General features: G+C 39.8%; 1 protein-coding gene across 2 annotated transcripts in view; it reads left to right on the top strand.

The window, feature by feature from the left end:
- The window catches only part of EPHA4 (EPH receptor A4), a 144287-nt gene that overhangs the window by 96986 nt on the left and 33561 nt on the right, over positions 1-13740 (top strand). For both annotated transcript variants that reach the window (XR_003096271.1, XM_025215724.1), the window contains exons 5-7: positions 8531-8655; positions 9707-9866; positions 11038-11149. Coding sequence is in view for 1 of the 2 variants with exons in the window: in XM_025215724.1 (XP_025071509.1) it covers positions 8531-8655; positions 9707-9866; positions 11038-11149 (397 nt within the window). In the remaining variant the exon portion in view is untranslated. The remainder of the gene's footprint in view (positions 1-8530; positions 8656-9706; positions 9867-11037; positions 11150-13740) is intronic.

Genomic DNA, 13740 nt, shown 5'->3' with positions numbered 1-13740 from the left:
CCCCCCGGTTGATGATAGAGCATTTAGTAACACAGCAGGGAGTTACACAGGGAGTTGTTAGCATTTATCAGCCCATCAAACAAAAAGCTTTAGCATTAGTTCAAGCTCTTCTTAAACAACTTTTTCCAAGGAAGGAACAGAGGGACAGTACCAGCCACCTGTTGATTAGCTCCAAAAAGCTCTAAACCGACACTGTCCTGTCTACCTTTGTCATGTCTCCCACAGCACGGATGTAACCAGCATGTGGCATGCTAGTTAATGCTGACAGGTGTCTGTGTAATGCAGAGGGAGGGGGAATCCTTGCTTGAGCAGGGGGTGGGAAGGGGAAGGGGGGAGCAGAAGGAAGCCAGGCATATGCCTCTGTATCTGCAATCTCTGCAGGAGCTCCAGCCAGAGAGCAGGGGGGCAGAGCCAGCCCTCCTGGGCTGGAGCAGAAAGAGCCCTGCCCAGGGTTGCAAAGCATCTGGGATGGTGGGGGACTCTGGTTTAACTTAAACCAGGAAGGGGTCTGGGACAGATATTACATAAACTGGTTTGACCCAAATCAGTTAAGTCTGATACTACATTCAACCAGGTTTATCTCAAACTGGCTGCAGCAATTTTCAAATTGATTTATGTGCACTGAACGTCTGTTTTGTCCAAAGCTTAAACCAGTTTCTGATCACTTAAACCAGTGTATGTGTAATGTGTGTCCCTAGCCCTTAGCACATATAATTCCCATTGAATTCAGTACCATTTGCATGAAAAAAATTATGAATATTCCCCTTTCAGAGGTTGACTGCTGAACACCCAAAATACACACCCAGAGTTAGGTATCAGTGCCTGTAATTCAAAAAATAAGGCTCTTTCAGGAAAGCCCACTGGAGCATTTCATTCTGAAAAAGATACTGGAATGGGGTAGGTAGAAGCTTTACTGTTTGGTAGGCAGAAATTCATATAATCAGTTAAGACAGAATAAAGCTACTGCCTTTTAAAATTAAAACCAGTGCATTTAAAAATAGAGGGTCAGATTCTGATATTGTTACTCTTGTTGAAGTCCGTGGGACTTCTTAGAGAGTCTGGTGCTATTCACCTTAGAGTTGGCTGATATTCATTTATTTTAGAAACCTTTGAAAACCCATGTGAATCCTATTCATTCTGTGAGATTAATTTACTGTTATTTTTAGAAAATCAAATGCAAAGTATTATTACAAGGTATAGATGCAAAGAAAAGTCTTTGTAAATGCATTTCTTTTTCCTTCCAATAACTAGATTTTATTTTATTTATTTATTTATTTTTTGCTTTCCCAAAGGAATTTTTCTGTTTAGTTCCTCAATATGTTTTTTAAAGTAATTAATAATGGAGCAGGCTTTTAGCATCTATGCTGGAAGGTAAAACCCTTAATCACAGTAACATCATTAGTGATTTCAAGCATTTAATTTTGATGCTTGACAGCATTTTAGAGTGCATAGCCATTGATAAGAACAAATAAGTGTTGTTGTGTTCAATTGAGGATAGGAAAAAAGCATGAAAAATCCTAAGCTTGAAGTAATTACATTTAAATACTTTATTTGAATTTAGCTGAGATAATGTATAAACTGTGGGTATATTTTTCAATCGGTGGAAGACCCCTTGAGTAAACAAGATCCATTTAAATTCAGATCCTAGGGCGTAGAAAGTAAACCCTGCTATGGTTAAGAAGGCTTCTTCACTGAAACATAGGGCATTGTATGTCTGTGACATCCAACTACTCAAGTTTCTTAGTTTCATTAAGAACTGTTTTCACTTCTGGCTTCCTAGAGGCTGGAGATTTTTCATTGCATCTGTTTATTTCCTGTTGTTTTTTTCCCCCTTCATCTAATTTGAACCAGTAATGAAATGCTGTCACTCTGCCACTGCCATCCTTTCAAGTGCCCTAAAAGTATTATAATTCTGTGTTTGTTGGCCCTGGGAAATGGTTTTATGGCATTTGGATGAAGTTTCTGTAGTGCATCTGTTCTCTCATTCTTCATAGGCCACAAGCATAGAACTGCAGCAATAAAACAATTAGTAGGTGTTTAATGGTAGGTTATTGAGGAAATAGATAAAAGGAAATTGCTTTATTCACATCAGTAGGGAGTGAAGTTTTTAAGGGAGATGAACTGCTGAGCTTTGAACTGAGGAAAGTTATACTTAGCACTTTTGCAAAAGGGAAGCCCTTTTATTTTTGACCAAAGTATCTCCAGTCAGTTCTTCACTGTGAAATATAATTGTTTGGTAACATTTCCCTATGGTACATAACATTCTAATATGTGTGCATACACACATACACTTTTATACATTTCTGATGTATGTGCATGACTGTTGCAAGAAACAGCATCTTTGAAAGAGTTTCAGTTCTTTCAACCAATGTACTTTGGACATTATTCACTGGACAGTTCCTTCCATTGCTGAAGATCTCAGCATCTCTGCCAGTTCTGCCATACTTCCTTTTTAGAAACCAAGTCCAGAATATAGCTGTACTCGCCAGAAATCTTAAGAAACAAGAACACTCCTAGGCATATAATTTGTGATCAGTCAATTTAGTTGGATTGAAAATGCCTGGATCCTTGAATTTTTTAGTAAATATCTAGCCTCTTTTTTATTAGCAGACAAGAAAGTAGTCTCAGAAAAGAAACTGTTTTTTTCACTGATGTTTGAATGAGCTCAAGTCATCATGCTTTTATGTTTTCCAATATAGTTATCTGAAAAACTTCACTATCCAAATTTAGATGTCCCCAGTATATATTGCTCATATGAATCTCCAGTTATCTGAGTAAAATCCATGTACATCACTCAGTTTTAGTGCATTCCTATCATCTCATTATCAGAATAAATACAGAGAGAAAATAGCATGAAATTTAAAAAAACACAGCACTGGAATGTCATTCTGTTGCACAGACCATTATCTTATTTGTATTACTGCTCTTTGTGTGTTGCTTTCGTTTTTTTAATAAATCAGTGGTCATAAATCTCCTAAAAAGCATCTAAATGAAGAAAAATGAGTGTAAAGGTAAGCAGAAATAAAGAGAAGTACAAAATGAGTAACAAAGAAGAAAATGCCACACTCGTCTGACTTATTCTCTATAGCTACTTCCCCCCTTCACATATTTCAGTAAAATTATATCATATATCCCAGTTTCCCGTTACTGGTTTTGTCAAGTTTCTTTTCGGGCCTGGTATAAGAGGTTTTACTACATTATGAAAATGTATTGTGTTTAACCATGCCTTGTGAAGAGTCTGTTATAGTTACATTTACGGCCTTCATTACTATAACATCACCTCAGAATCTTTAATATATTTCACCTCCCCACAACCCTGTGCAGCATTTTACAGATGAAGAGCTGAAAAGCAGAGGCCTAAACTCAAGGGCTAGGGACAGACATTGCACATAAACTGGTTTAAACCTGTAACAGAACAGGTATTCAGCGCACATAAACTAGTTTGAAAATGGCTGAAACCAGTTTGAGATAAACCTGGCAATTGTAGTATCAGACTTAACTGATTTGGATCAAACCGGTTTATACAATGTCTGTCCCTCAACCCTTGCTACTCTAAGATAAACCAGACACCCCCAACATCCTGACATGCTCTCTGGGCTGGGCAGAGCTCTCTACTCCATAGCAGGGCTGCCCTCTCCCCTCTGCTTGCTGGCTGCAGAGCATTTGCCTGGCTTCTCCCTGCTAAGCTTCTCCCCTCTGCCTTATGCAGACACCTCAGCATTAGCTAGCAGACCATATGCTGGGTACAGTCTGTGCTGTGGGAGAGGACAGAGGCAGACAGGCTTTTTAGAGCTAATCAACAGGTAGCTTAACATACTTCCTTGGAAGAAGAGCTCCATTAGCTAATGGAGAGAGACTTTGTTTTCTTCATGAGTTGATAAACACTGATTTATAAGTGATAAACATTCCCTCCTGGGCAATTCAGGACTGGGGGAATAATCAGTGTCCTGCTGGGGTCTGGCCATGTCCCCTTCAGCTATGCCCTGTGGAAGCAAAGGGAGGGCTGCTCTAGCTCTCCCTGGCTTGTAGCCTGAGCCACTGGACGCATGTGCCTACATTTCTGGGATGTCTGTCTGGGTTACAAACTGATTTAGCCTAGCCACGTTAGACTAAGCTGCAAAGATTGAATCAATTCAGACTTACTTGGGCCTTTTTGAATGTCTGTCCTTAGACAAGGCCACACAGGATGTCTATGGCTGAACAGGGAGTTTGAACACAGGTTTTCCTTTTGCAAGGACCCTTCCTTGAAGTTAAGCTGACAAGAACATGGTGCAGTTCTTCCCTTAAAATGCTTATCTCAGGATTTAATCAGGTTTTTGTGATGTGATGCTGAACAGTTTCTCCTGTTTGAGTCCTGGCCACATCACATCCATTTGTTGAAGATGGACTGGATGATGACCCAAACACCTGCTTCTTCCAAAAGGACCAGTGCCAACCGTAACTCTTTACAGGCCAAATGGTGGATCTTGCAAAAAAACAACAAACCAGAAAACCCCCAAATCTCTAAGTAGAAATGAGTTGTTTGCAGATGAGTTGAGAGGATCTTGAAGGGGGAAGTATACTGTACAAGTATAGTAATCCTGATGACTAGTGAACATGCCTTTTCACAAGGAAAAAGGTAATTGTCCAGTGGATCCATAGAGATATGCATACATCAACCCTGTCCCAAACTATATTTCACTCACTCACAGTTCTGTATTACCTAGGGAGTTACAGAGCCCATGGACACATTCTTTCATCCTATCCTAGCCCATTCTACAGTGCTCGGGGTCTTCTACACATGGTGAGGAGGGACACAGTATGCCTCCATAAAAAGTCAGAAGCAGCTCTGGAAAGGCAAATCTCTCCTCATTCAGCAAACCAGTATGATTTGAATCATGTCACTTTGCTCTTCCATGCACCAAAATGATCAAAAACATTTGCTATCAAATTATTATACTCTAGAACAGAGGTGCCAAAAATGCAGCCAGATGCCAAAGATGCACACAGAGCTGTGTCATCTGGCTCAGGGCTCCACACAGGTCCAAAAATCTGGTGGTGGAATCTGTTTAATTGCCAAGACTGCCAAAGATGTAGCAATTAACAGTGCCACTACCTGTTCTGCTGCCAAATTTCTAGATCTGTGGGTAGTCCCCCAGGCTGGATCTGGAGCCATGTCATCTAGTTCACAGGGTTGCCTGTGGGTCAGGAATATGGCAGGTGGATGAACCACATCGGTTAACACTGTAGCTTCCAAATTTCCAACCCTCTGGGCCAGATACATAACTCTGTGCTCTGAATCTGGACCCTGGACTGGCCCACAAGCCCAGATGAGTTTAACACCTCTGTTCTATATCATATGAAAGCATGAATTAAGGGTGAAGTGGAAATAAAGTGACAACATGGATAACAATTTGAAAGACTGGAGACAAAAAAAAAAAAAGAAATGAGGGATGTGCCTTTTAGTTCCATTCATAGAAATTAAAGATAGAAATAGAATCTGTTCCATCCCTTGACTAGCTCAATGTTGTCTTTGGTGTGTTGAAATCCATCAGAATGAATGTACGTTTTGTTAGATGAATTACAGACAAGCAAGAAATTATTTAAGCTATAGCTACTGAGCTTTCTAAGAAAAAAGGGTATGCATTCCTATGCTGTGAATAGTCATTTATCTACAGACCCCTATCATTTGTGTGAGTAGTGGCACAGAAATATCTGTTCCGAAGTCTTACAATCAAATATAGAAAAGTTTTTCAATTGAAGTGTTTAGATTTTAAATGCTGGAGAGATTTGTCTTCAGCTGGACTTTAACAGATAAAATGGGCCATCAAAATACAATATCACTGAGCCAGTGGTCCAACTACCACTATGTTTCTTGTTTGTTTCCCAGTCTTGTGCAGTAATAGTGTAGCTTCTTGTGTATAAATGAGAGAACAAGGGGATGTGTGTGTATGTGTATGGCCTCAGAAATGCTGTAATTAGAGTTGGGATTTTGAGACCGTTTCCTCCAGCAGCAGAACCACTGTAAAAAGCATGAAACTGCTTCATGTCTTTGATCTAGTTCAGTGGAAATCAGCTGAAGAAAAATCTTAAGGACAGAAATGAACTGGTCATCACTGCCCTTGTTTTTCAGGCAAGCAAGAGCACTGGGGGCTGGGGCGGCATGCTAAGGCACACATTTGACAACCCAGAGGTTGCAAGTTCACAGCGTGGCCTGTCAGATTCCAGTGAATCTGTGAATTCTGCTGAATACCCTGTCAAGGACAGGAAAAAAGGAAAGGAATTACAGAGCCCAAAACACTGTTGTGTATTTCCATACAGCACTTCACTACCCAGTGAGGGGAAAGACCTCTTTAAATTCTAGTATCCGTAACTGGAGAAATGAAATGGAAAATAGGAAGAGGAGAAAGGAAGGAAACCATAAAGTAAACTTTCAGTGATAGCTGAGATCAGGCCAAAGTAAGTGACAGATTGTCTGGGAAAGAACTGCTTGCTTGCCCTGTGGCACAGATTCACTAAACAATTTTTTCTCTGGTTCCGTTATCTGTGATGTGCAGGGGGGGAGAGACATGTGCCATGAACCTGATTTTCCATTTTATTAGCTTACCAGCAATCTTAATGCAGAAGGAAGTGAGAAAGATCTACCCTCAGTTGAAGAACTACAGGGTTATCAAGCAGAAGTGTTATATTAACAATCCTGGTTATGTCACATATATAACTTGATGGAACACACCTAGATCCTCCTTATTGGTCTATGTTTATAGTCTCCTCTCTCATCCAGGATCTGTCTGTGTACGTGAGATGAAATGCAAGAGGCAGACAGAAAGATAGGGTCAGAGGCATTTCTAACAGAGATGCCAAACTGTCAAATAATAAATTAGGAAGAAGCCTCCTGATGACTTCACTTCAGCAGGGAGACTCCCTTTTGTGACTATGTGTGGTATCTACTGGTTATTTTCTCTCCCATCAGAGCTGTCTGATATGGTCAAATAGTTTTGAGGCTTTTGCATTCAATTTTCCCTTCACTTATTGTGGCTGTTTTATTTATCTGACTTTCTCTGTCGTCTTCAGGGATACACATTATGTCCTTCTTTCTCTTTGGAACACTTTCATATTCACTTTTGAACACTCAATCCCAGAGTTTGGGGGGGCAGGAGGGGGGAGGGAGAAAGAAAAAAGAAAATTCTATAGCTTCAGGGACAAAAAAAATAAATACATTCAATTTAGAAAGACCTCTAATCTCTTGTTATACAGAACAGCTTTGTTAGATAAGATTAAAAATTTCATGAATGTCCCTTTTTATCCCCAGAGACCCCACAATTTGTACTAGCTATTGTCAGCAGCGGCAGGGCTTGATAACAGCTGGCTAGAGACATGACCACACAACAACACAACAGTAAGAACTAGGCAGCCGGGTTCATAAATCTTTAAAAAACCTATTCCCTCAGCAGAGCCATGAATATCTCATTGTCACAACCAAAGGGAAAATACATTGTCTTCTAGCCAGCCCAGAACTGAACTTCAGCACTATCAAGAGCCCCAGTAGAAAACACTGGGTGCACATTGAGATGCTTTCTGTTGATTTCACTGCCTTTTTTTTGTTGTTGCTTTAATTTATTGTACATGGATGTGGGTTTTTTTTAATATGCTTTGGATTTTCCAAGAATCTGTTGCTTTTCCTTCCCTTTTAAATGAAGCACACAGTATTGTAATCCATCTTATTTAGTTATGTTTATATAGTTCCAGTTATGATAGAGGGGTATTTTTTTAAGCCCACAGTGGACCAGTTTCTGATGTTAGGTAGCACATTGCTTAATAGGTAGTCTCACCAAAGTGAGAACTGCGCCTTCTGGGAGTAAAACTGATTTCAAAGGGACTGCTTAGGAACAAAGCAAATGAATTAGCATGACAAAACCTGGTCCAAGTTCTTGAGATGCAGGCATGCCAGATTTCATTAATTTGGGCCAAATTCAAATGTTGGGCCTAATTCTGCACCATGCCTCCCTCCCCAGCAGTAGGATAACTGTCTCAGCTTCAGGGGAAGCCGAATCAGTCCCAAGAAAATATATAGTGGTCCCATAAGAGAATACACAAGGTGAGTTGTAAGAGCTAGTGCAATAACTCCACTTAATGTTGGAAGATGAAAGGAGGGAGTTGCTGTCGAGCCAAAACTAACACTTCCAAGGCCGTATGCATATTGTGTTCTACAAAGGTCAGAAATGAGCCCAAAATATGTGGGTTTGGCTGCAGGCATACTGTAACATCAGAATATTTGTACCCTGTGTTGTTACCTCAGAGGCTCCAATTTTAGTGGAGCCAAATCCAAGAACAGGCTTGTTACAGTAGAATAAAACCTCATTGTGCTATACAAAATAACAAAAATGCCTTATGTGTGCGCACACATCCAAGTCTTTTCTCCAAAGAAGTTTAATTCCTGGAAGTACTCATGAATCACAAAGCCTATTAATTATGAAAGCTACAATTAAAATACATGGACCTCATTTAAAAATAAGATATGGCTAATATTTAATTTTGTTTTCTTTCTTGGCAGCTCCGTCTCCGATTGCTTTGATACAAGCTAAGGAAATAACAAGGCATAGTGTTGCATTGGCGTGGCTGGAACCTGACAGGCCAAATGGAGTCATTTTGGAATATGAGGTCAAATACTATGAGAAGGTATTATTCAAAAAGGACAAATGAGGGTTTTTTTTCCATTATAGTTATTGCCATATAGGATCCCATTATCAGGGCCAAATGAGTTTAGTTTTGTTATCGTATCCAATTAGGGATTTTATATACTTGAACAGTTGTACTGAATAATAGCCTACACTCTACCCTAGCTGTATATTTGGGGGTTTTTTCTTTCTTCCTAGGAACAAAACTTTTACAGCCAGCATATTTATAATGAGAATAAATATAGCAGAGAAGTAGTGAGACATTAGCCTTACAACAAAAATAGAAGTGTAATAATGAAGTATATAACACTGTAATAATAAGATCTGTTTAAGTTGATAGCTTCTGCTTAGAGTGATGGTGTGGGTTGAAAGCTTTTAATAGAAAATAAGAAAAGGAAAATTACATTCTTCATCCTCTCCAAGTTACAGGGAGATGTTATTTCCACAAATAACTTGTCTCTTCTCAAGTACAAAGCTATGAAAAGAGCCATTTGCTTTCAAGGTTGTCTGCAAAATGAACAATTACTTTCTCTCTCAGTAATCTCTTATTTGCCTCCTTCATAAAGCCAGAAAAAAAGCAACTGATTTTCATTGAAACTAGTTTGCACTTTCTGACAAAATTTTCAGCCAGAAAATAAGAATAGACTTTTAAGACAAGGAATTTCTGGCAGATGTGTCCCAAGGGTTTCTTGGATAGGTAGCTACTGGTTGGTTGGAAAAAGAGAGAAAGAAAAAAAAATGTTATTTGTTCATCAGCAGGCTTGTGAGATCACAGATCTAACTACTTTCCAAAGTATTTCACTATTAAATTTAAATTTCTTAAATAATCACTGATACCTAAACACCAGATCTACATCTCTACCATCTTTTGTGGCTTTCCCCAAAATCTCTTTCAAAACCCTGTACTAATTAAGCATAACAACAAAAACCGCACAAGGATATTTTGAAAGTTCCATTGCCATAAGGTGTCTCCTCAAAATAGATGTAACAGTGAGTTAGGGATCCAGGATTCATCATGCAGTGAGGCATTTTATGTGTTTTGTTGCTGTTAGGACCAAAATGAGCGCAGCTATCGCATTGTGAAAACAGCTACTAGGAACACAGACATCAAAGGCCTGAACCCTTTGACTTCATATGTGTTCCATGTTCGGGCCAGGACAGCAGCAGGATATGGGGACTTCAGCGGACCATTTGAATTCACCACTAACACAGGTAATAACATGGCCATTGCTGGCAGAAGGCTGTCAGGACAAATAATCCTCTCTCCCTCTCTCTCTCTTTCTCGCTCTTGTCATTTTTTTTCCAAAAGACTGAATTTGTTTGAGCTGCTTCCTGAAGTTGCAATTCTTTCGCTTCTGTGAATTGAACATCTGTATTGAGCATTTGGACAGCAGTACAACTTAAAAACATGGCTGTTGACTGCCATTTTTACTGTTGCTTCTCTAATTCTCTTTAATTCTGACTTGATAAACTTGATAGCTACTTGGATATGCTGCATACTTGCATACAAGATGCTTACAAATTCTTAATGAAAAATTATTGATATATGGGAACAGGTATACTCAATAAATACTCTGAGGCCTGTTTTTCCATTGACTCAAGAGGGATTTTTATCTCCAATGTCCTCAAAATATAAATCTCATGTAGAAGTGAATAAATCCCTATTCTGTTTTTGTAAAGTATCAACATCATTTGGTGAGGATTTCCATGCATTTTTTTTCTTTTGCAGAGAGGTATGTTTGGATTATTCCATCTGTGGGTAGGTTCTCTCTTCTTAAAGTCAAAGTAAAAGATCCATTGCCTACAAAAATATGACTGAAGTGATTGCTTCCCAAGACAGTACCAGAAGAGAATATGACTAGACCTGTTTCTTTAACTTCTGTCATACCAGTCTGGATATATCAGTTCAGGTCATGTCATTCTTTGTTAACAACACTTGGGCGTGGCTTGAAAAACTTAAAATGTGCAATCCACCAGGAAGAAGGAAGATGTTTTAAAACAGTTTGTTCTGTCTATATCCATGATGAAATAAGCATCTGATTCATTTTTTAAATATTTAAGTGGGAAGCAAATCGGTGGGCAATAAAATAGTCATTATGCCCTCTGACTAAGCATTGAGGGGCAAAGGAGTGGGAGTCCTTGCTCTGTAGGAGTCCAGGTTCCCCAAATCATCATTGAACATAATGCCTTTAACTAATTGGGGCCTTCTTTGAAAATTGTGTCAAATGAATACATAGTGAAGGCTGGAGAGTTGCTTTGTCTAATTCTCTAAACTGCCTAAGCAAATCAGGAAGAAACACTGAGTGCTACCCAGGATGATTTTCTACTGTAGGTGGCTGTCTCATAGCTGCTTAACACTAATGAATATCTTTGCTGTTTCTAGTTCCTTCCCCCATCATTGGCGATGGTACCAGTCCCACAGTTCTTCTGGTCTCAGTGGCTGGCAGTGTTGTTCTTGTAGTCATTCTCATTGCTGCCTTTGTCATCAGCAGGAGGTAAGAACTTAAGCTTCTCTCCCCCTCTCCCTCTTTCATGAGGGAGCTTTTTGTCTCCTCCAAACAAAGCTGAATTCTTTGATTAGCATCATAAACAGTGCATTTGCATCATAAGACCTCTTCCCTGTAGCTTTGATCTTCTCAACATTAGTACCACAGCAGCATGTAATGTAATGGTAATAGTTCCAGCATTATTTGTCCTTCAGATGCAAAACTGATTCCAATACCTGAGGTTGAGAGGCCAGCCAACTGAAGATCTGTAGACATTGTAATCTAATGTTGAGTTAAATGAATAGGAGGTCAATGAATCTTCTCGGATTGGGGAAAAGGGTAGTGTAATGGTGCAGTAAACTGCAGGGGGAACCACAGAAGATCTTGCTTATGATTTTTTGTTTAGCCCTCAGATTAGTTCTTCTGTTGTGGGGAGAAAAGACACTAAAAAAGAAGCAACAACTAGTTACTCCATATTATGAGTATAGGGGGAGTAATGTAGCAGGAAACATAATCAAAACAGTTTTGGCCCTGTGTTTCAGGGAGCATTCCTATTTCAAAATAGATCAGCCTGACTGTGTTTTCTCTCACTATTAACCTGCAAGAAAGCTGCAAGTACCATTGCCACACATCAAAACAGGAGAAAGAATGCAAGCTGTGCCACTCTCCATAGTAGTGTTTGATTGCATCAGCCATAAATGGGCACAACTTCCTCTTCATTTACTTTTTCACTTTAAATCATCTTAGAAAAGAGCAGTTAAATCAGTGTGATTATAATATCTGGTAAGTAGTCATGCATTGTAATGGCTTTCTGTGGGTGTTCAGCTCAAAGCATCCGTGCTGGCAAGAAGAAAGAGGAAAAGAACATATGAAAATGTAATGCAGAGAGACAGGTTTATTAAAAGCTATTGCAACAAAAAATAGCATCATGGAGCTTGATGACTTAATCTCCTCTCTGCTTTTATTGATCATTTTATTATTTAAGGCAGGATTGATAGCAGGAAACATGGGATTTCTAATTATGAGTCGCCACCTTGGAGAATTGAGCCTGTCGAGTTGCTCTGACATGATTCCTTTCCCTCCTCCCCCAATAAAAAAAATGTCACTTCCCAAGGCTGATAAACACTGCTTGGTGATTGGCCCTCAATGGATCACTTTTTAGAAAATGAAATGTCAACCCCTTGCCCTCATATTGATTCTCTTTAGTATTGGCCATAAAGCTGTCAAAGGAAAGGCTGCCTGGAGCCAGGTAGCTGACAGACTCACTGATGCTGTGTACTCAGCCAATTCTTCTCCCCACTCAGTCTGTCTGCTTAGTTATCTCTGCATAGAAGTGCTTAAATTGGACAAAGAGCAGATAAAGAGCAAGCTGGTAGTAAGGAGGAAAGGCTAGCCTAAGTTAGGTGGCAGTGGGTTCAAAGATGTCCCCAGCAGGCTTCAGAGACACTGTGGAAGGGGACATAGCAAAATAAATGAAATATTAAGACAGTAAGATCTGTGGTGATTCTTTGCAGATAGTTCTGTGAATACCAGTTGTGCACTGCCTGACTCACTATGTAGATTCCAATAACTGGAAATATCATTAAAAGAACTCAGTTTGTAATAGTGGGTGCCTTAATAAGACATCTGAGCTGTAATCCACACTAGAAATTGAATGTTGGAACTGTTATTTTATAATTTGGATTAATTAATAAATAAGGTTATTTTTTTGTTTTTGTTTTGTTTGTTTGTGATTTTTCCAGACTAGTACAAGCCAGTTTAGATGTCGGTAGACAACATTCTTTGGGTAAATCCGATATTTTTTATTAAACCAACTGAGATAGTTGGAAAAATTCTTTGCAAGCTTTTGGGTGCAAACACCCTTTGTCAGGCTGAGGAAGTGCCTGCAGTTGGTCTATCCTCTTCCTGGAATAGTAAAGAAGTTAGAGGCCAGTATGCATGCAAGAAAGCCAGTCAGTGAAGATGTAAATTGAGGTAGTCAGTGGGTGAGAGGGAGGGAAGCGGGGATGAATATAGATCGTAAATAGTAGAGAGGTTACCTGGGGAGTTAGATGTTAGGCAGGTTATAATGTATCATAAATCCAATGTCTATATTTCATAGACCCATAGAAAATTAGGGTTGGAAGGGACCTTAGGAGGTCATCTAGTCCAACCCCCTGCTCAAAGCAGGACCATTCCCAACTAGATCATCCCAGCCAAAGCTTAGTCTAGTTGGGTTTTGAAACCCACCAAGGATGGAGCTTCCACCACCTCTCTGGGTAACCTGTTCCAGTGTTTTACTACCCTCCTGGTGAGAAAATTCTTTCTAATATCTAACCTAAACTTCCCTTACTGCAACTTGAGACCTTGCTCCTTGTTCTGTCATCTGCCACCACTGAGAACAGTCTATCAGTCAGCAGTTCACAAACTGTGGTATGTGTACCACCAGTGGTATTCAGATAACCTGTGAGTGGTACGCGGAAGGCTGAGGGGAGGGGCGGGGCATGCACACACGCAGACACCCAGTCTAGCCTGCTGCAGGCAGTCAAGAATGCAGCCCGGCCATGTGTGCAGCAGTGCCTAGCACATAAGTGTGTTGCGGGGAATGGGGGGAAGAGAGG

The sequence above is a fragment of the Alligator sinensis genome, unplaced genomic scaffold (genome assembly GCF_000455745.1).
Source record: "Alligator sinensis unplaced genomic scaffold, ASM45574v1 scaffold187_1, whole genome shotgun sequence".
Taxonomy (NCBI): Eukaryota; Metazoa; Chordata; order Crocodylia; family Alligatoridae; genus Alligator; species Alligator sinensis.
The sequence above is the reverse complement of the archived record's forward strand: the minus strand, read 5'-3'. Positions and strand labels throughout refer to the sequence as shown.